The 22,842-nt window shown below is 41.2% G+C and overlaps 1 protein-coding gene across 3 annotated transcripts; it reads left to right on the forward strand.

Moving 5' to 3' along the window:
• The first annotated feature begins 244 nt into the window (after positions 1–244).
• On the forward strand, positions 245–21,266 carry MPHOSPH6 (M-phase phosphoprotein 6). 3 transcript variants are annotated; one of them, XM_017861077.1, is made up of 7 exons: positions 253–356; positions 1,812–1,963; positions 4,704–4,792; positions 5,246–5,358; positions 17,934–18,024; positions 20,024–20,118; positions 20,565–21,266. In XM_017861077.1, the coding sequence occupies exons 4-7, from the start codon at positions 5,249–5,251 to the stop codon at positions 20,695–20,697; spliced, it is 429 nt and encodes a 142-aa protein (XP_017716566.1). In that variant the 5' UTR covers positions 253–356; positions 1,812–1,963; positions 4,704–4,792; positions 5,246–5,248; the 3' UTR covers positions 20,698–21,266. The 3 variants fall into 3 exon arrangements, with proteins under 3 accessions (XP_017716543.1, XP_017716554.1, XP_017716566.1); XM_017861065.1 differs by lacking the exon at positions 1,812–1,963 and having other exon boundaries at positions 247–356; XM_017861054.1 differs by lacking the exons at positions 1,812–1,963; positions 4,704–4,792 and having other exon boundaries at positions 245–356.
• The last annotated feature ends 1,576 nt before the right edge of the window (positions 21,267–22,842 follow it).

Here is a 22,842-nt window from a genome sequence, read left to right on the forward strand (position 1 = left end):
GGCCAGGCCGACGTCCCGTGAAGGCGGCCCACGGCTCGGGGAAGCCAGGCTCTGGGTCCTCCTCTGACTTTAGCCTTTTTGGGATCTGCCGCGCTCATCCCCGCGCCACCGCCCCGCGCGCTTACCCCTGCCTCTCAGTCAGTAGAGCGCCCGCTGAGGGGCCCGCGCGCGACACGCAGGGTCGGGGAGGCGGGGCGGGGCGGGGCGGGGCGGCGCGCGTTACGAGAGCGACGCACCTACGCACGCGGCTCTGCGCATGTGCGGTGAGGCTCGCGGCCGGAGTGCGGCGCTGGGTGGAAGCCACCATGGCGGCCGAGCGGAAGACAAAGTTGTCCAAGAATCTGCTGCGCATGAAGGTGCGGGGACACTGAGAGAGCCATGCCGGGCGGTAGGGGTACCCGGTCCTTCCGACCTGGCCAGGGTCGAGGCGGCGGGCGAACGAGGGACACCAGAGGGGTCTCAGTGGGCTTCCAGCTCTCGTGCTCATTCATTCACTTAGCGCCTGCTCTGCACTGTTTACTGGGAACCAGGTTACGAATTAGGCCGACTCTCAGGAGGCCCACGGGCGGATGGGAGCTCGCATACACAGAAGCAAGCAGTCAGGGTACAGCTTACCAAGTGCAGTGAGGGTAGAAGCGCCGGACCCCTGGGAACTCACCGAGCTTCTCGCGGGGTAGTGGTCCCTTTAGGTTCCTGGGAGGGTGGGAGGCACAGCGTCCTAAACTAGGAGAAACTTGAGTTCAAAAGTCCGAGAGGCAAGAAAGAAAAAGAAAACCATGGAGATTTCCAAGAATTAGAGGTAATTCAGTATGTCTGGAAGGTAAGTACTAAGAAATGGGGTTGCAGAGTAGGCAGTGGTCACGAGGTGCAGGGAATTTGAGGCCAGATTAAGGATATTTTCCTTTATTTTGTGAGCAATGGAAAGCTATTGACACGGGGAACAGTATAAAAAAAATAGCAACTATTTATAGTACTAGACAATGTTTTAAGTGGTTTGCGTATATTAACCTGTGCAATTCACATAATGACACTTTGAGGTGACAACAGGCAATAACTCTCTTTTTACAGTTAAGGCAACTGAAACAGAAATAAGTAACTTTCTCAAAGTCACACAGCTAATAAGTAGCGTAGACAGGATGGGAACTCAGGCAGTCTTGCTCCAGAACCCTGGCTCTGTGTTACTTACTCTGTGATGCCTGTCACTGAGCAGTGCTTATAGAGGGTAGCAAACTGTTACATGTCATATTTAAAGAGGTCGAATTTCCAAAAAGAAGGAAAGAAGCATTCATAATGTTTTGAAAGATTGGAGAGAGAGGCCATTCGCAGTGGTTCATGCCTGTAATCCCAGCACTTTGAGAGGCTGAGGTAGACAAATCGCTTAAGCCCAGGTATTTTGAGACCAGCCTGTGCAACATGGTGAAACCTCATCTCTACAAAAAATACAAAATATTCGTCGGGACTTGTGGCACGCACCTGTAGTCCCAGCTATTTGGGAGGCTGAAGTGGGAGGATCACTTGAGCCTGGGAGATCGAGGCTGCAGAGAGCTGAGATGGTGCCAGTGCACTCCAGCCTGGGTGACAGAGGGAGACCCTGTGTCAAAAAAAAAAAAGAGAGTAAACATTACATGGGCAAGATTTGAATGGAGTTGAGCTAGGATGGAATTAGGAATGAATGGGTGAATGTGGATGCAGGACAAATTACATCATAACTTAAAGTTTGTCAAGCGCTTTCATGCATATTAGGAAAATTTGAATCTTTACTGAACAGAATTTGCTTTTGATTTTATGATTTGTGATAACATTAATTTCAGAGAAGTGGAGTGAACTGGCCAAGCAGATATTGAAAAGATTTTAGCAGTTGTTTTAGCTCTTGGAATAAGCCAGATGATGTACTGGGTGACTCAGGCTCAAACTAAATCTGAGTTGCAACTAAGCTCAGGGCTTCCACTGATTCTACATTATGGTGAGTTGTATAATTATTTCATTACATATTATAATAATAGAAACAAAGTGCACAATAAATGTAATGCACTTGAATCATCCCTAAACCGTCTACCCCTCCCCTCTCCACCACCCATGGAAAAATTGTCTTCCAGGGAACCCATCCCTGGGGACCACTTTTTAGGGCAAGTATAAGAGGATTGAGGATTTAATCCTGACTCACTTGAATGCCTCTGACTTGGTCAGCCATTGCAGGATGATCCCAACGGGAAGCAGAAAAAGAAGGATGTGGATGGAAGGTCTTCCAGTATGGAATGGTTGTAGAAAGGCTGCTTATTTGTGATTTTAGTACTGTTAGACTTTGAGAACAGGGCTTGGCAAACTTTCTGTAAAGGACCATATAATAAATATTTTGGGCTTATGAGCCAGACAGTCTCTGTTACAACTACTCAGCTCTGCCAGTGTTGTTCATGACAGAATGACCATGGCTGTATCGACAACAACAGACATCTAGCCTGAGGACCATACTGTGCTGTTGCCTGCTGTGAGTCCTCACTGGTTTTGGAGTGTGTTCTGAAATGCCCTAGAGGAGGAGAATCGAACTTCTACCTAAGTCTGGAGGTGCTTGATTCATATTCACAGGGAGTTCTGTCCTTTCTGTGTGTACAGAACATATGTATCTGGCTGTTTTGTATACCAAAGGAATAGGTACATGACTAAATAGGAGAAATAAGGGCAGTTGGGCAGTGTTGATGAGTTCTACCACGAGGCATATTAGTGATGAAATGAGGTATATGCATTTAAAAAAAAAACCATCCCAGAAAGAGAGTCTGGAAAAATAAGACAGGTCTGGGTTCATTTACATTCTGAGAACCTTCACTGAGTGAGCGCTTGTGTACCAAGGGTGCCGCCTAAGTACCAATGATACAAGATGAACAAGAGTCATGGTCTCTTCAGAATCATAGTTTTGGGAGACACTAAAGCAGCACGATGGTGAACAATAATCCAGAGTTTATCAGGCTGTCTTGGGAAGGTGCTTCTTTATAGGAGCAGGCCTGGGAAGAGCCAAGCCAAATGCTAGCCAGGGAAGTCTTACCAAAGGACACATGCTGTGGGCCTAAAAGAGTAAATATTTTGCCAGACAGAAAATGGAAACATGTTGTTAAGTTGCAAAGGCAAAAGGACCAGGAAGTATAGTGTGCACATTCCAGTAACTGCAGTTCTTTCCTGGGATGAGGATATAGGCACAGGTAAAATGGATGAGGACTGCAAAACACTAGTCTGCAAACTTGTTCTCTTTTACTTTTTATTTAAAATAGTGATAGATTCACAGGAAGTTGCAAAACGTATACAGGGATATCCCATGCATCCTTCATGCCACCTCCCCCAGCGGCAACATTTTATAACACTAGAATACAATAAAGAGCCAGGACATTGACAGCGAGCTTACTCAGATTTCACCATTTTACATGCACTCACTTTGCGTGGACAGTTGCTGGGTCATATGGTAAGTGTATGTTTAGTTTGCTAAGAAACTGCCACGCTGTTTTCCACAGTCTCTGTACCATTTACTTTTCCACCAACAATGTTTGAGTGATCAGTTTCTTCACATTCTCATCAGTGCTTGATGTTATCACAGTCATGTGTTACTTAACAACAGGGATACATTCTGAAACATGCATTGTTAGGTGATTTCATCATTGTGAGAGCATCATAGAGTTCACCTACACAAACCTGGATGGGGTAGCCTACCACACACCTAGGCTATATGGTACAGCCTGATGTTCGTAGGCTACAAACCTGTACAGCATGCTACTGTACTAAATACTGTAGGCAGTTGTAACAGTGGTATCTGTGTATCTAAACATATCTAGATATAGAAAAGTTACAGTAAAAGTGCAGTGTTGTAATCTTATGGGACCACCAGCATATATGGGTTCCATCGTTGACCAAACATCATTTTGCAGCACATGACTATTTTATTCATGGACACTCTTAAGGTTTTTTTCATTTAACTTAGTAGTCATTGTTAAAGCCCTTATGCCTAAAGAGGCTTATGTTTGGAAGAGCTGGAATAGAAGGAGAAGAATATGGGACCTGGGCCGGGCGCAGTGGCTCACGCCTGTAATCCCAGCACTTTGGGAGGCCAAGGCAGGTGGATCACAAGGTCAGGAGTTCGAGACCAGCCTGGCCAATATGGTGAAACCCCGTCTCTACTAAAAATATAAAAATTAGCTGGGCATTGTGGCAGGCGCATAATCCCCGCTACTCGGGAAGCTGAGGCAGGAGAATCACTTGAACCTAGGAGGTGGAGGTTGCAGTGAGCCGAGATCATGCCACTACACTCCAGCCTGGGCAACAGAGCAAGACTCTGTCTCGAAAAAAAAGAAATATGGGACCTGAATAAGGGAAAGAAAGGGGGATACACAGAAACCATTGGAACCTGAAACCTAACTGCTAGGAGACTCCTGGGTGTTTTCACATTTTATTTTCTCCAGTGTTGATATTTTATCATTTTGCTGTGTTTAGCCTCTTAAGTTTGTTCACTTATTCCCTGAAGAAATACAGGTATTCATGCTAGTGAGAGACTGGCAGCAGCATTGTTACTTACTGCCATATTTTGAGTCAAGTTTCTGCAGATTTGATAATAAGAGCAGCTGAAGAGTTTAGCAGCATTTCAGAGGAAAAGTAAAAATGAAGAGCAGACTTATAGATGTACCTTTGCTTCTGTCTACATGTATCGGGCTCTTACTGTGCTTCAGTCATCCTGTTGGGACAGATGAAGGAGATGACCCTGACACTCAGTCCTTAAGGTCTCCAGAAGAGATAGATGCTCGAAAGTTAAGATGTGGTGAGTCTATTGGAGGAGCCATGGAAGCATTTAGGAGAGAGGCACTGATTTTACTGGCACTCACAGCAGTGTAGTAGCTTTACCTATGTCAGACGGGCGAGGAGTTGGCCAGGTGAAAGAGGATAAGAAGAACATTTCAACCCCAGATCAGCAGATGCCAAAGCCAGTGGGCTCTGTGGGTGAACACAAGACCTTCGAATATGATGTCTTAGCCCTTAAGTTTTTTGGAGGAAACGTACATTGTGCATTTTCTCATGCCCTGACACAGTCCCTGATCATTTAGTGTAAAGTTGGAAGGGTAGAGCTAAACCATTTGATCACTTGCCCCAACCCTCAATCTTGAGATGGGTTCCATAGATAAATGAGGGACAGCACGTAGAAGAAAATTATTTGGGGTTTCCTCAGTTCTAAAATGGGAAACGTTTCTGACATTGATTTTGTTTGTTTTTACAGTTTATGCAAAGGGGACTGGACTCAGAAACCAAGAAACAACTAGAAGAAGAAGAAAAGAAAATCATTAGTGAAGAGCACTGGTACTTGGATTTGCCAGAGCTTAAAGAAAAAGAGTAGGTTTATTCAAATTTATACTGATGATGGTTGGGGCGTTCAGAAGAAAACTCCTGGTAAATTTAACTCATCATTGCAGTGACATAAAGCCCATGAAATAGTTTCTGTTCAGTTTATTGAGTTAGCGGCACAACTAAAAAATATTAAACCTATAAAAGTTGTACATGGATTTATACATTTTACTACTCCCCTCCCAGCCACTGTTTATCACATTGTCCTTTTTTACGTTGAATAAAGGAACCTAGCCCACATATCTCTGATAGTAACGGCAGACCTTTTAGGGAAGCTGTAATGTTCTCTCTGTCACCTTAAGTTCTAAAGATTAGGTGTGTACTTCAGACCTCTCCAGTTTTGTTTCAATTAGAGTTCATTAGGTTGAGCATTTTAAGGCAGGTCAGGAGTTTTTGTTTCTTTTTTAAAATTGTTACTACTTGTAATACCGTCCATTTTAACTAACATTTACTGAATCTATAGTGTGTACCAGGAACTGGGCTAAACACTTTACATCCTTAGTTATTGAATCTTCATAGCAAACTTAGGAGCTGCCTCCTATCATTCTGTCCACTTTGTAGTTGAGGAACTGAGCTTAAGGGAGGGTAACTTGCCCAGGTTCACCCAGCTGCTAGTCAGTGCTGAAGCTGAGGTAGACGTTTTCTGGCCCCAAGCTTGGCTGGTGCCTGATCAACAATTTTGAATGAAGGAGTGATGGATTTATTTCATCCATTAATTTAGCTGAATCCTTCTGGAAGCTATTTTTCATTTTTCCCTGATACTTTCCTCACCTTTAGTAAGCTCTGTGGTGTGGTAGTTTTACTTAAACTCTGGTCAAATGACTGAAGATGCTGCTTACTGTCTTGAGGCACATTTATGTCCTTCCATCCTGTACCTGATGTTTGGGCTTTGATTTGGAATGTTATATTCCCTTGTTCATTTGGCTGAGCTCTGGACCTTGTTTGAAGGTTAGATACCCTTCTCTAAAGGTAGAAAGTATGTCCCATCAGGAGGGATGGGGGGAAGGTCCTTTTTTTCTCTACTTCTTGGAGGAAGCAAGATGTTGGTGAGGAGGGAGAAGATAATGCCAGACACAGGGTCACAGGGAGGAAGGGACCTTTGCTGCTGAGGAGCTATAATTTAATTTTATGTGTTAACTCAGCTTGCCAAAGTGTTCCTTCCAGTTGTTTATTAAAAGAGCAGGACTGTTTCTATCTTGTTTCCAGTATTTTTCCCCCCAATACAGCATATTGTTCCCAGAATATGACCTTTACATTTCTTTCTGGGACGGTAAATAATAATTGTTTGCCATTACTCAGCATCCTGTTTGTGTATAGGTGTGTATGTCAGCTCAGGATGTTGGCAGAAAAAGATGACACTCTCAGACTGAGGAGAGACTATCAAGGTGTGGGTGGGGCAGAGGGGAGCCCCTCGGGACGGTGCAGCACCTCCTAGCATGTGTAGTGGGAGTGATTACCACCTGAGCTTGCAGAGTCAAGGGGTGGGTGGGGAATGGCTGCTACCGAATCTGGAGATAAGCTGTGTAGAGAGAGCCCCTTACAGGAGCTGCTACCTCCATTCACGGGTACAGCCAGCCCAAGGTCATCCTAGCAAGGGAGCCAGGTACCTGGCAGCAAAGGAGCCCTTCCGTGCATTACATTCAAGTCAGCCTCCCAGGCCAGAGAACAGGGCTGAAGATGGGAAGTAAGTCTGGAGGGGTAAATGGATGACATATCCTTGATATATGTGTTGTATTGTAGTTGTTGTTGTTTTTAACACTCTGAATAGGGAGATCATGGAATGGATTGGTTGATTAAGCACATGGGCTCTGAAGTCAGGCAGACCTGGGTTTGATGCCCAGCTCCGCCACTTGTTTACTTGTCACCTTGGGTGAGTTACTTAACCTGTTTTGTGTCATTTGTATATTGGGTATGATGATAGGTAGTACCTGTCCAGTGCATTCCGAGAAGTAGATGAGGTAATATATGTAAAACAGTCACCATAGCGCCAGGCATAAAGCACAGTGATTGTCGCCATTGTGTGTATTTCCTTATACCTCAGTATATGAAGTACGCCCATTCCTTTCTACTCTCTTATGTTTGTGCATCCTTTTTTTTTGCTAGTGTTATCTGAACTATTCTGTGAAGTTGGAGATTGCATGTGTCTATGCTCTGAAAGTCTCGAGTTTCCCATTTTTAATGTCAGCCGTATCAGTTTGTAATTCAATGAAGATAATTAGGGCTATTCAGTGTTAACACTGCCTCACAGAGGACACCTTTAGCCGGTGGCTAGACTGTGTAGGGGAATGATGATCTAGCTGCCGTGCCTCAGCTTGGAACAACTGAAGGACTTTCCTGACTCCAGAGCTCTATGTGGCTGAGGCCTTAGTGTAGCCACATTGCACATCATCTTCTCCCTCTGCCCAATCCTCCTGTCTGTTTTCCTAAAAGGGCATCTGCTGAACAACACTGCCTGCTAAGTTTTCTGCATATAACTCTGTCTCAGAGTCTGTTTCCAGGGAACCCGATATATTGTGAATTCCTAGGAGTGAAATTTACCAGATCAAAGATTTTGCTATATATTGCCATACTGTTTTTCCCCCAAGGATATGGTCCAGTAAGAGTGTGCAAGTATAGGTGGTTTAATTACTCCTTTGCTGTAGCAAGTTGTTTAAGAAGTATTTTTGACTATTGTGCATCTTATGCTTGTATTTTGTGGTGTATTTGAATTCAGAAGCTATAGGCACCTGAAACTAACAAGTTAGCCTGCCACACTTCCACTGATGCTGGTGGAAGATAGGAGCCTTCTGGGTCTGAGATGTAGGGGAGGGACAATATCCTTTCCTTCCAACCATTTGAAATTCATTAGTTGGGGTCCCTGTAACAAAAGACAGATTAACAAGAGAAAGGTGTACACTTTTATTTCACAAAAGTTTTCGGTGACACAGGAGCCTTCATAAGAAAATGAAGACTGAAGAATTGGTTGAACCTGAGTGTTTTTGTGTTAGGTTTGATGAAGAGTGGAAAGTTGTGAAGAAATACAAGACCAAGGGGTATGAGTGAAGAGTAATAAACCAGGAGAAACTTAGCAAGTCTTTTGTTCAGATTCCCCTCTGTGTCCCTTATTCTGAGGTAAGGATGTTGCTTTCCTCTGAGTGTAGGGAGGGCACCTCTCATGTGAGTTTTATGACCTGCTTCAGGGGACAGTCAGAAAATCCTACCTGCACGTCATTTTTCAGATTCCTTCAGCATAAAATTTTCAGTATGCCAAGATGCCATATTTTGGGGGTAGTGTGTCCTGAACACCATGAGAGACAAAGGACTTACTGCATAGCAAGCAGCACAGGCATCAAGTTTGCATCATTTCTCTTTTGTCCCCAAGTCCTATGAGGGATGGCATGAAGTGGCCCAGGTGGATGCTGTGCATCCAGTGGATTTGCATCATAGCTGAGATCTTCTGAGCCTGGAAAACTGGAACCTTGGGTCATGGACCACAAGCAGACTTGCCTTCGGCCCCAAGAGAGGCATCTGCATTTTGCTGGACAGTAAGCATATCTGCCCTTTGCTTTAGAGGAAGACTGTTTTTCAAGGCTGCTTGCTATGCAGATATCCTTGCAAAGATAGTCCAGAACAAACAGGCAGTTAGTGCCTCACTCAAAAAATGTGCAGGAATGTGAGACCCAGTGAGAAGGGTTTTCTAACTGGAGTTTTGCCATGGTATTTGTGGCTTTAAGCAAGTCCAGCTTTTTCTGAGCAGTAGTTTCTCATCTGCGAAATTTATGAAATAGATAATTTTGTGTGTTTTAGCCCTAGAATTATAGAACCTCATTAATGAAAATTGGATAATTAAAATACAAAATGGTTAAGTTTTGAAATATTTTACTTGCTTGCCAACTCTATAATTAATTTTTCTAATTCTTAAAACCATGCATGTAGAGACAAAACACCTGTGCTCCTTTTTATATTAAAGTTACGGTGTCAGTGCAAAGCCGTGGGAAAGACCTCTGAGGCGCCAGCAGTCCTGCTCTGAATCCAGTCCTGGCCTCTGGAGGTTGCCTTTCTCTGGGTCCCTCATTTATCTTAAGTGAAAGCTTTGATGTGTGGTGTTTTCCTGAGAGAGGTGATTTACTTTGGAATTGAGGAGGTCTCATCAGCTGCTCACTCTATAAGGAGTAAGATTGGGCAATTGAGAAGGTATGCCAAGTTCATAGTATGCCAAGTTCATAGAAAAAGCTGAACAGCAAGTTCTGTGCCCAAATTTAGATTCCCTCTGGGAGAGGCATTTCTGAAGTAAGTGAGGTGCTGGCTAGACTAGAGGGCCAGTGAGAGAGGAACCAAAATCACAGTGGTTCTCAAAGTTTTGGAACTCAGAAGCTATTTGCATTTATAAAAATTATTTAGAACTCCTAGGCCGGGCACGGTGGCTCACACCTGTAATCCCAGCACTTTGGGAGGCCGAGGCAGGCAGATCACGAGGTCAGGAGATTGAGACCATCCTGGCTAACATGGTGAAACCCAGTCTCTACTAGAAATACAAAAAAAAATTAGCCAGGCTTGATGGCACGTGCCTGTAGTCCCAGCTTCTGAGGAGGCTGAGGCAGGAGAATCCCTTGCATCCGAGAGGCAGAGGTTGCAGTGAGCCGAGATTACGCCACTGCACTCCAGCCTGGGCAAGAGAACAAGATTCCATCTCAAAAAAAAAAGTTACTTAGAACTCCTAGAGAGTGTTTTGTGTGGTTTATATTTGTCAATATTTACTATATAAGAAATTTTTAAAATTATTTAAATATTCATTTAAAAAACAAACTCATTACCTAACACATTTTAATGAAAATAACTTTTTTAAGACAAAATATTTAAGGAGAAGAGTGGCACTGTTTTCTATTTTGCAAATCTCTTTAACATTCTGGCATAATAGAAGACAGCTGGACTCTAAACGCCTGCAGTCAGCCTGTTAAACCATGTTGTTTTGGTTGAAGTATATAAAGAAAAGCCACCCTCACACAGGTGATACGGTTGAAAAGAGAGGAGTATTTCAGTGGCCTTTTCAGATGATTTTTTGGTACAACTCCAAAACTCAATCAGTAGTAGTTTCTTGAGAGTAAATTGCAATGTGGAATCTGAAAACACCAGTGAACTTTTCATGTCTTGGTCTGTCTTGTATTCTAAATCTTTTACCCATATATGATTTCTTAACATCATGCATCTGTCCTTTGGAAAATGCGTTGTATAGATTTTCCCAATGTTAACTCATCTTGTTATACAGTATCAAAAATCACATTCATTAGTATCACTGTCGATTTCATCAGAAAAGTCTTTTAAGTATTGGGAAGCTATCAAGCCCAAGATGACAGATAAAAGCTGTTCGGAATTCTAACTTTTGCTTGAAAGCTTGAATTTTGTTACTGGCAATAAATAGTGTCAGTTGTTCCCCTTGAAGTGTCAGGTTCACTTTTTTTTTTTTTTTTTTTTTTTGAGACGGAGTCTCGCTCTGTCGCCCAGGCTGGAGTGCAGTGGCCAGATCTCAGCTCACTGCAAGCTCCGCCTCCTGGGTTCACGCCATTCTCCTGCCTCAGCCTCCCGAGTAGCTGGGACTACGGGCACCCACCACCTCGCCCGGCTAGTTTTTTGTATTTTTTAGTAGAGATGGGGTTTCACCATATTAGCCAGGATGGTCTCAATCTCCTGACCTCGTGATCCGCCCGTCTCGGCCTCCCAAAGTGCTGGGATTACAGGCTTGAGCCACCGCGCCCGGCCCACTTTATTTTCAAGAAAATGTCTGCCAAAGAACCCAAACCCACAAAACCATAGTCATGGTGTCACATTGAAAAAAGGTGTCTAATTCATCTCTCAGTTCAATCACACAAGTGCTGTTAGATTATTTGACTATGAAGAAGTATCTTATATATATAGTTTCAATTTTGTATGCCAGATATTTTTTAAAGTAATTGAGGGCTAAAATTAATAAAAATAAATTTGTGCTGTATCATCAAGAACATCCTAATGTGAAACTGGCATTTTTCTTTGAACTGTGAGGACCTGCCAGTGAAGAATGTAACTACCAGGCTAGTCTGGTATCACTGCTGCTTTCACTCATGCTAAGATTTCATTTCACCCAGAGTTGCTTTTGCACAGTCTGCAAATGTCAACACAGTAAAAGACGACATCTTAGTGTTATCGTGCAAGTAATTCTGACGTCCTCCTACTCTGCATTGTCTCCATTCCGGCTGCAGGGGCTTTATGCAGGGGTTTCTCAGGCCGGTTAGATTCCTTTCTCAGGGCTCCCACTTATGATGGGGCCCTCAGGTGTTCTTCACCTGGGCATCCTCATATCTTGCTTCCTCACTGCCTCCTGGTCCTTGCTCAGATGTCACCCCACCCAAGAGGACTACCCAGACCACTCTCTTAAAAGACAACGCCTCTCCTCTAGTCTGCCCTCACTATCTCCCCTTAAACCGCTGTGTGCGGGTGTGGGGGTGTGGGTGGTTGTTACATTCAGTGGAATGTACTTAAGTCTACAGCTGTATGTGTTTTGATAGTGCATGCATCTTTGTAAACCATACTACTATCAAGGAAACATTGCCGTCACCACATGGAGATCTTCATCCCTCTTTGTAGTCAGTCTCACCCCTGCTCTGACGCAAGCACTGTTCTGCTTTCTTAAACCATAGATTAATTTTGTCTGTTCTTGAACTTCATAAAAAAGGAATCATGCAGTATGTGCTTAACTGTGTCAGCGAAGTGTTTTCGATGTTCATCCTTGTTTTGGAACATCAGTAATTTGTTTCTGTTGCTAAGTGGTATTTCATTTTACAGATACACCACGGTATATCTATTCATTGTTTTATTGACTGTCATTAATAGAGAAGTGCTACAACACTTTCACTAAGGAAGTATGAGAGTTCAGCATTTGGAGTTAGATATCTTTAATTTTATTCTAGTGGCATCTCATTGTGGTTTTTAGTTAGCATTTTTCTGATGACTAATAATGTTAAAGAACTCATGGTTGGATTGTTTGCCGTTTTCTGGGTTTTTGTTCTTCCTTTTGTTTTTTTTGTTTTTTTTTTTTTGTTTGTTTTTGAGATACAGTCTTGCTCTGTTGCCCAAGCTACAGTGCACTGGCACAACCTCAGCTCACTGCAACCTGCCTCGGCCTCCCAAGTAGCTGGGATTACACGCACGCACCACCATGCCCAGCTAATTTTATTTTTAATAGAGACCATGTTGGCCAGGCTGGTCTTGAACTCCTGGTCTCAGGTTCAGGCCACCCAGAGTGCCGGGATTACAGGTATGAGCCACCACACCCAGCCTGGTTTTTTATGCTTATGGATAAAGCTGGTATGAACACTTATATTCTAGGTTTTTTTTGTTATGTTTTCATTTCGTTTGTAACTGTGGAATCGTACTTAAACAGAAGTTTTCAGACCAGTTTCCAAAGTGTTCTATGATTTTACACTTTCACTAAGGAAGTATGAGAGTTTGGAGTTATGTATCTTTTTACTTTTAACTATTTTAGTGGCATCTTATTATGGTTTTTAATTTGCATTTTCCTGATGACTGATAATGTTAAAGAACTTCTTTTGGGCCATTTCTATACGTGAAGTGCCTTTTCAAATATTTTGGCCATTTTAAAAATTGAGAAAGTTTTGTTTCTGTTTTGTTTTTTAAAATATATCACATATTTGTTCATCCCACTATCCATCCATCAGTTTATTGTATTTTTGATGCAGTAAGAGTAAGTTGCAGACATCAGTACATTTCTTTCTAAATATTACAGCATGCACATCATTAACTCAAGCTCAGTGTTTCTAGGGCTTTTTTGAGACAAAACATACATACATCTGTGCATGTAGGAGTTATTTATGTTCTGAATACAAGTTCTTTGCCACATATATATATATAGTGAATATTTTCTTCTAGCCTGTTAATGTTGTCTTTTGATGAGTTTTTATTAATTTTGCTTTATTAATTTTTTTCTTTTATGGTTTATTCCTTGTGAGTCTTGTCTAATGAATCCTTGGCTGTGCCAAGGTGGTAAGATATTTTCTGTTTTCTTCTAGAAATTTTATAGTTTTAGTGCTGACATTTTTATCCATGGTTTGCCTCTAACTTTTTTTTTACAGCATGAGGTAGAAATCAAAGGACATGTTTTTCATAGATAACCTGTGGTCCTATTAACTTTTTTTTTTTTTTTTTTTTTGAGACACAGTCTCACTCTGTCACCCAGGCTGGAGTGCAGTGGCGCAATCTTGGCTCACCACAATCTCTGCCTCCTGGGTTCAAGCGATTCTCCTGCCCCAGCCTCCTGAGTAGCTGGGATTACAGGCACCTCCCACCACACCTGGCTAATTTTTGTACTTTTATTAAAGATAGGGTTTCTCCGCGTTGGCCAGGCTGGTCTTGAACTCGTGACCTCAAGTGATCTGCCCGCCTTGGCCTCCCAAAGTGCTGGGATTACAGGCATGAGCCACCGTGCCTATTAACAGTTATTGAAAAAATTTTCTTTACTTATTGCATTGTTTATCTCTAAGTACTTCGTAGTTTTATTTATCATAAATAGAGTTTTTTCAAACTTGTTTGTTGTGTGTATGTGTGGGGTGGAGGGGTGTGTAGAAATTGAAGTTTGTATGTTGACTTTGTATTCTGTAATGCTAAATTGACTCACTGACAAGTAGTTTTTTGTGGATTCCTTAAAATCATTTACATGCATAATTATGCCATCTGCAGAAAAAGAGAGTATACGTTTTATCTCCTCTTGTTGATTTATTTCATGGCTAAGGACCCAGTACAGTATTGAATAGAAACGACAAGAGTAGTCCTTGAATTGTTTCTGATCGTAGTTGGGAAGGCCTTTACTTTTTCTCTATTACACATGAAGTGCTGTTTTCATGAATGCCCCTTGTCAGTGGTCAGAGATACTCCTTTATTTTCCTAGTTTGCTGAGGGTATTCATTATAAATGATGTTGAATTTTGTCAAATAATTTTTTATGAGAAGATCATTATTTTTATTTTGCTAATGTGTTGAAAACTGTATTGACTTTTGAATATCAGAACAGCCTTCTATTTCTGACATTCTACTTGGTCTTCATATATAACATTTAAAATTTTTAAATTCAGTTTGCTGACATTGATGATTTTCACATCTATATTTATAAAAGATACTAGACTGTAGAGTTCTTGTAATGTCTCTGGTTTTGGCCATAAAATGAGCTGGAAAGTGTTCCTACCTCCTCTTCTCAGTTCTTGGTTTGTGTAAAATTGAAATTATTTCTTCCTTTAATGCTTGGTGAAATTCACCAGTGAAGCCATCTGGATCTGAAGCTTTCTCTATGAAAAGATTTTTAGTAATGAATTCCATTTATTTAATAAATACAGGACTAATCCAATTTTCACTTCAGATGTTTTCTTCAGTAATATATTTTTTAAAATTTTTTCCCTTATTTACATAAATTCTATCTGGTGTTTTTTTTTTTGCAGTCTCTATTTCTTAATTCAGGCTTTCTGTTTGTTTCTTCATTGCATTCATGTTTTCACTTAAATCCTTGAATAAATTTACAATAACTGTTTTAAAGTCCATTTCTACTGATTTCATATTTCTTCAATTGTTTTTCTTCTTTCTATGAGAGGGTTACATTTTCTTGCTTCCTTGCATGTCTAGGAATTTTTTATTGTGTGCTGTACATTTATATGCATTACATTGCTGACTACCTGGATTCTGTTATTTTTCTTAATAGAGTGTTGAATTTTGTTTCATTAGGCAGTTAACTTACATGCCAGTCAGCTTGTTTTTGTTAAGGTGTGTTTTGTAGCTTTTACCCTAGAGCTAAACTGTCTCTACTCCTAAGGCGTGGCCTTTCTACTAAATATCACAGAGTGTTTAGCTTGTTCTCTCCTCTCTGGCCAGGCAGAACTCAGACATTTCCTTGCTCTGTGCAAGCTCTGTTATTTCTTCAACATACAATTGCCGGGTAAATTTTTTTGCCCCAGGTATGGTAGGCTGGAAAATGGTCCCCCAGATAATATCTAGGTTTTCATCTCTGGAACCTGTGAATGTTACCTTATATGGCAAAATTTACCTTGCTGGTATATGAGTAAATTACAGATCTTTAGATGAGAGATTATCCTGGATTATCTGGATGGGCCATAAATATGATCACCTTTCCTTATAACGAGGAGGTGAGGGAGGTTTGACACACAGAAGGCCTTGTAACCGTGAAAGCTTTTGGAGGGATCCCAGGCCTACCAACACCTGAACTTTGTATGGAACTGTAGGAGCATAAATTTCTGTTGCTCTAAGCCACGAATTTTGTTAGCTTAAGTTTGTTACAGCAGCCACAGGAAGCTAATGCAGCAGGTATTCTCCCAGAAATCATCTCTCCAGCAGTTATTTTTCCCCCAAGTCTGAAGACTCATCCTGCACGTGTGCAGCTTAATGGTCAACCAGAGATTCAAGGGAACCCAATATGCAGGTCCTGAATTCCATGCTGTAGCTCCCTTTCCGTGGTATCCTCACCCAGATATTCCAGCCACCGCCATAACCCCAAACTTCAGTTTGTGTCTTTATTTTTTTCAACTAAAGCCCCAGTGAAACAGTTTGTCTCTTAAGCTCAGCAAGACAGGGCTTTGTGTGAGTTCCCATTCTCTGCTCCACATTCTGGAAATTGCCTCCAGACAGAAAGCTCCGCATTCATGAGGCTCACTTCATTTGCTTTTCTTCACCCAGGCATCACAGTTGTATGGTTGGACTTGATTATCTAAACATAGTCATTTTATATTTTGTCCTGTTTTATATAGTTATGGTGCAGGAAAGCTAGTTCCATACCAATTACTCCCCTACAGCTCGGGATGGAATAACCTGCTTTATTTTCATCCATTTTGTGATATAAATGTTTCATTCATTATTTGGCCCCTCTTTCTATATAGACTGTAACCTCCATGAGAGCAGAGGCTCTTTTTTTTTTTTTTTGGAGACGAGTGTCTCACACTGTCACCCAGGCTGGAGTGCAGTGGCACCATCTCGGCTCACTGCAACCTCCACTTCCGGGATGCAAGCCGTTCTCCTGCCTCAGCCACCTGAGTAACTGGGACTCCAGGCATCCGCCACTATGCCCAGCTGAGGCTCTTTTATTGGTGGCTGTTTCCGCAGTTTAATTTAATACACACAGTTTGGTTTAATAAGTGTTTGTCGAATGAGGGAATCTTTATGAGAATCAGAGCCTACTCCAGCAAACAAGCCTTAAAAGCTGCATGTTTGCTTTCCTGCCATGCTTTAGGGTTTATGGCCAGGCTGGAGGTAGATATGTCACCTTAGATTTAGGGTCATGAAGTGCTGACTCAGCAGAGAAATTCTGCAGGAGACAGTAACGTTCTGGTCCAGGGGAACGCAGCCTGCCCCAGTGCCGTCAGTGGTGTCATGCTCAGCCCTGTCAGCAGCAGCAACGGTTTTCCTGGGGTCATTCTCTAGCATGATTTTTGTTTCGGTGCAACCACCTAGCGACCGCTACTTCTGCTCATCTTCCAGTTCTGCCCCTCCAGCCTTCCCGGTGATTCTGAGATGCCCAGTACAGCTGGCCCCTTGTATCGCAGATTTTGGTATCCACAAGGGGTCCTGAAACCAGTCCCCGTTGGAAACGAAGAGCCTACAGTGTGTGTTCTTACAGTAAATTCCTTCTCTGCTGAAGTCATCCAGGGTCAGCCTTTGGTGTTTATAGCTAAGAGCTGTGACTGATAACACTGTTAAAGCTGCCCAAGCCTCTGATTTCCCAGTACTTCTCCTGGATTTGTCATAAGAATTTGGCGGGGGCCAAAATCTCAGAAGCCACCACTAAAGAACTTATCCATGTAATCAAAACACCACCTGTTCCCCAAAAGCTATGGAAATTTTTTGAAAAAAATCTGTGTGTAAGTGCACCACGCATCTCAGACCTGTGTTCAAGGATCAACGTAAATGCAAGTATAAAAAAGACTGGAAGGAAATACTCAAATATACTAACAGTCCTTTTTAACCTCTTGGTAAGGAATTTCCAGGCAGTTTATAAACTCATACTTTATTCTGCTTTCCAAATTATGTTCCTTAAAATGTGCTACTTTGATAATTAGAAAATGGAATTTTTGAAATCCCTGAGAAGAAAATACAAAATATGCCAGAAACTTTAGTAAAATGATTTGGAGTAGTGTGTCATTGTATACTGTATGTGTATTTTTACATAGATATTATTTCCTTTCTGAAAAAGAATTTTAAAAAAGTTTTGGTGAGGGGATGTAGACACAAAAGAAACTTTGCTTCAACTTTGGCAAATTCAAGTTTATTGTAGATACTTTAGATCTTTATATTATGTAGGTATTTATGCAAATTAAATGTGTTGTTTAAGAGAGGTTGTGCCTCCAGCCTGCTGCTCTTGTCTCCTAATGCCTTTGCTGACCAAATTAATCAGATTTTATTTTTAACCCTAAGTTAGAAATCTTACTGTATTTTTACTTCATTCTACTGAGAACCATAGGTTGATTTTTTTCATTCAAAGTTTTGGCTTTTGTTTGCTCTGCTTTATGTACGGAGAAATACTAATTCTATTTTCCCATTTAGGAGTTTCATAATAGAAGAGCAGAGTTTCTTACTGTGTGAAGATCTTCTCTATGGAAGAATGTCATTCAGAGGATTTAATCCTGAGGTTGAGGTATTAAATAGAATTGCTTCAAATTTAAAATTTTTCCAGTTGAATTTTTTCTGCTAATAATTGGGCTTAGGTGTTTCTCTACCAAGTACCATTTCTACTCATTATATAGAAAATAACAAGTCTTGAAATATCACCATAGCTATTTAAAGAAATTGCAGGCATTGCAGTCTAGTTTTGTGGTAGGTGAGTAGATAATTTCATATAGGGGTATACAGCCCTTGACAGTGCCACGGTAAATACTTGAATTTCAAGTTGAGTCTTTTACAGGAATGTCAAGATTTTATTCATGTGATGCTATTATGAAAAGTTATTTTCTGGCACCTATAAATGTATTTTTTCTAATGGAAAAATGTTACTTTAGAATTGTGTAGTTTGGCTTTTAATGGACAGTTTTAATCCGAGCTTGTAAGTAGATTTTAAATGAATCCTTTTGCCTTATAACTGAGCTATTCATTTGAATTTTCCTGCTCCAGGATAGAGAAGCAGACCTTTGTTTAACAAATATTCATTAGAACTCTGGCTCATATGTTAAAAGCCATCCTATCAGGTACTTGATGAACCAAATGGACACTTGAGATACAAATCTTTAGTTTTGTAAATATTACTGGAAGTCAGGGTTTCTCACCCTTGGCAGTGTTGACATTTGGGGCCAGATAATTCTTTGTGGTGGTGGCTTGCCTAAGAGGATGATGAACCACATCCCTGTCCTCTGTTCTCTACCAACTAAATATCGGCACACACACACCCCACCATCCAACCCAGTTGTGACAACCAAAAATGTTTCCAGGTATTGCCACAGGTTCCCTGGTGGGTAGAATCATCCCCAGTTAAGAACCACTTCTCCAGGAGCCACAGTTAACTAAGCCAGTTGGCAGAGTTTATTGAAAGATTCTAGATTAGTTTTCCTTTTCTGCTTTTTTGGCAGAGTGGGAGGAGGCATGTGTGATAATTAAGGTGTTATATTAGAAGTGTTTGTTTTTAATATATACTGGTCTCACTTTGACCTGCTTTAATTAAGCTTCAGATTGAGAAGGAGAGGGGCTGCAGAGTGGGGTAAAAGGGGAAGAAAAAGGCAGGGATTATGAAGGTGTGGTGTTCAAAGAGCAGGGTTTGGATAGGCGAGCATTCCACAGTACGTCTGCTGCACTGGGAAAGGAAAGGTGCCACTGCCCGCAGAAATTGATGGGGGGCAGGGACAGGTGTTAGCAAATGGCCCTAATTAGTGGATTCTGTAACACCGAACACACTCCCCCTAGGAAAAGGTTTTGAACTATTGTCACTCTTTTAAGCCTTAGAAAAACTAGTTGAGACTGATTTCTCATCTTGTATTCCTTCTCCTCTTGCTATAAAGAAGAGATTACACATTTAAAAAAAAAAAAAAAGAAAGGTCAGAGGATAATTGTCACAAAAAGGTTTATGTGAAAGAGTTGAAGGAGAGACCTGTGGTGCATGGATGTTACATGGGATGCATTATCCGCCCTAAAGTTTAGGAGGGTGGGGCTGAGGTGCAGATTCCCTCCATTATACAGGGCCAGCCTTCTACTTCTCCTGCCACCTCCACCCACCACCACCACCACCACCAAGAGATGCATTTAAAATTATTATTGACTACTAGTGCTTCTTCCATTTGGCTTAAAGATGGAGTGGGGGAAGTTCAGAGAAAATCTGAAAGTTTATTATTTCTTCCCCCACTTACTGGAATGTGTCAGCAGTATGCCTGCTTTAAATATCAGTAACTAGTACTAAGATTTATGATCTTAAATACCCTTTAAATTCACACTAAATATAATCCAGTGAGGCTTTGCCTTACTATTTTTTTGACTCAGAGCTGACTTCTGTTAGACCATTGTGATATAAAGTATTACAGAGAGTCCCTTACCAATTTTAACTAGTTCTCTAGATTATTTGAATTCAGTTTCTCTGCCTTCAAAGAAGTTTGACATCAGTTCCTTTCACAAGCGTTTTCTAGCCTGAAGGTCAGCACTGGTGTATTTTTCAGAAATTGATGCTTCAGATGAATGCCAAGCACAAAGCAGAAGAAGTTGAAGATGAAACAGTGGAGCTTGATGTGTCAGATGAAGAGATGGCTAGAAGGTAACCGTCCTGCGCAGCAGCTTTCTAATCTGGACCAAGCATTCATTGGCTCTCCCAGGAATGCTTCTCTTACCCCACAGTCCATGGCAGCGTTCAAGGGAGTCCCCCCTGTAGGAAGATGACTGTGATCAGCCTTCTCTTAATGGCCTGCAGGGGCTGCAGACCTGTCTCAGGCTGCCAGTTGAGAGCCCATTTCCAGAGCTGCTGGAAATGTGTATTTTAAAATGTACGTCTCAATTTATTTAGGGTAATACAGACACCAAAATGGCAAGGAATTCAATCACTCTCAGAGAAGTTCATAAATTGTTAAATCAGATAGTTTCTTTTAATCATAGTTTTCTTTTTCTTAATGTTTTTTATTGCATATTTGGTCTGATATTGTTGACAAGGTTTGATTCCTACCTTTTTATTTGAAATTACACGTGTGCTGTCTATCCTCTTGACAGATATGAGACCTTGGTGGGGACAATTGGGAAAAAGTTTGCCAGAAAGAGAGACCATGCCAGTTACGAAGAAGATGAAAATGGAGACATAAAACCGATTAAAGCAAAGAAGATGTTCTTAAAGCCCCAGGATTAAGATGGATGCCTTAAGCGATGGACCATGGGTGCTTGGTGGAAGTCAGCATCGTATCTGGAGCTCATCCCGATAGCGTCTCTATAGTTATTAATACTGTAACGTTTACTTTGTAAAGAGATGTATCATTTTGGAAACATGCTGTTTAAAAAAACAGATGTGTGATGGATGTTGTACATCCTTTGCTTCATGGTATTCATTCATGAATTTTTAGCCCCTGATCTACAAATGTATACATTTTTACAGGGCTGCTTCCTAAAGTTTTTTTTGACCTCGGGTTTATCGTCATATAGTTCTCCAGTCACTGACCTTGAATTGACTCATATAAATTACTGCCAATGTTTAAATTGCCCTTATGTTTATATTTAAATTATTATGTCAAGCCAATTCATACACACAGTTTGGAATCAAATATTCTAAGAATTTATTATATAAATTTATGAAGAATAAATATGCCTCCTTAAGTGTTTACATGCTCCCAGGTCATTGTCAGTTTATGGTATTATGTTGTGTTATTTAAAGCATCGAATGAATAGAAAAAATTGCTCTGTAATAAAACCTGCTTTCACATACTTTTATATTTTCTTGTACTTTCAAATAACAATTTTAGTCTAATTCAGTAATACAACTTTTTTCCAAATAGTAACTTTAAAAAACAGCCATTGGTCAGAATATAGTGATGTATGAGGTTGAACCATAAGAAATTGCCTTTTACAGGTCAAAAACAACCATTAGTTTCTTACGGTAAAGCCCAATAGAATTTACCACTGACCAATGGCACCATCTCCTAGTCTGAACTCTATTCTAAATGCTAAGTATAGAAAGAAGCACAGAATTAAGTGTGTGTATGTGTGTCCGTCTGTCTGGAGATAAGTATCTAGGACTTCTGAGAACTACTGATTTAATTTTGCTCCCAGGAAATGAATGAGGTACATGTCTCCTCTCTCCTCAAATCTCTTGTGAGATTTTATTGCTCTGTGACCTCGGTTCTCTGGTGAGTTATGAGAAAAGATAGGAATTTGAAGTTAATCTGGCTTTTTTTTTTTTTTTTCATTGTGAATATGAGAATGATGCACCTCCCAACTCTGGGAGGTAACGAGAAGTTCTTCCCCTTGCCTTGCTACCACCACAATCCATGGACTTACTACATGTCTTATGTACCTGTCTGCACAGTACAACTTCTAATTGACGAACTCATTTCACCATAAAAGAAGTCAGGTAATGGGGGCTTATGCCTCTCGAATGCACTGGTCTTAGCATATCCCCCATCACCCAGGAACAGAGGGCATAATAGGACAATGGAATGGGCTGCTGAAGACTCGGTTATGGCACTAGGTGGAATACAACCCCATCTGACAAATGTAACATATGCTTTGAGTGACCACTCCATGGGACTGTTCTTGGTCAGAATGCACAGTCTGGAATCAAGCAGAGGTAGATGGAGTGGTCCCACTCATGGGTGATTTGTTTCCTGCTTCTAGCAACTCCTCGGAGACATCACCAGCACCAACCACCCTGTACTCATTCAGACATCTGTCCAGCGCCTTGGCCACAGGGCTCCCCCACCCAACCCAGAGACACTGATATTAACAGAATAACAACTTACTGTCAGAGGTCCGAGTTTTGGCTCTTTGGGGCCCCTCCAAAGTTTCAAAAATTGAACAGTTTCCCTCTCTTCCCTAGGAGTGGCAGCTTCCTGCATGATACCTCAGTGTTTTCCTTTTGCCTCGTTTAGTTCTTTCATACCCACATAACAATTCATAATATTTAATTTTCTTTGTTAAAATAAGGGTGACTTTTAATATCCTGACTAGATTTTAACTGTTACCAACATCCTAAAGCAATAATATCTGAAATCATGGGTTTGCTAAGCTTAAAATGCTTATTTTTCCAATCTGCATTCAAGTATATAGTGATTAAAGTTGAAATGTTTATCTGTCTACAACTTCCTGGAAGTTATCCCATGAATCCAGGAATTAGTATGCACTTTTTAAAAAACACTGCCTCGATATTTTAATGCCCTTTGACTCGGTTGGCAAGTCATCCCGTTCATCCCCTTAGTTGCCAAGTTACTGTCCTCTAGGGTAGGGCCTGTATCTTTTTTTTTTTTTTTTTTTTTTTTTTTTTGAGACGGAGTCTCGCTCTGTC

This window comes from Rhinopithecus bieti, unplaced genomic scaffold (genome assembly GCF_001698545.2).
Source record: "Rhinopithecus bieti isolate Rb0 unplaced genomic scaffold, ASM169854v2 scaffold_1618, whole genome shotgun sequence".
In the NCBI taxonomy this organism is placed as follows: Eukaryota; Metazoa; Chordata; class Mammalia; order Primates; family Cercopithecidae; genus Rhinopithecus; species Rhinopithecus bieti.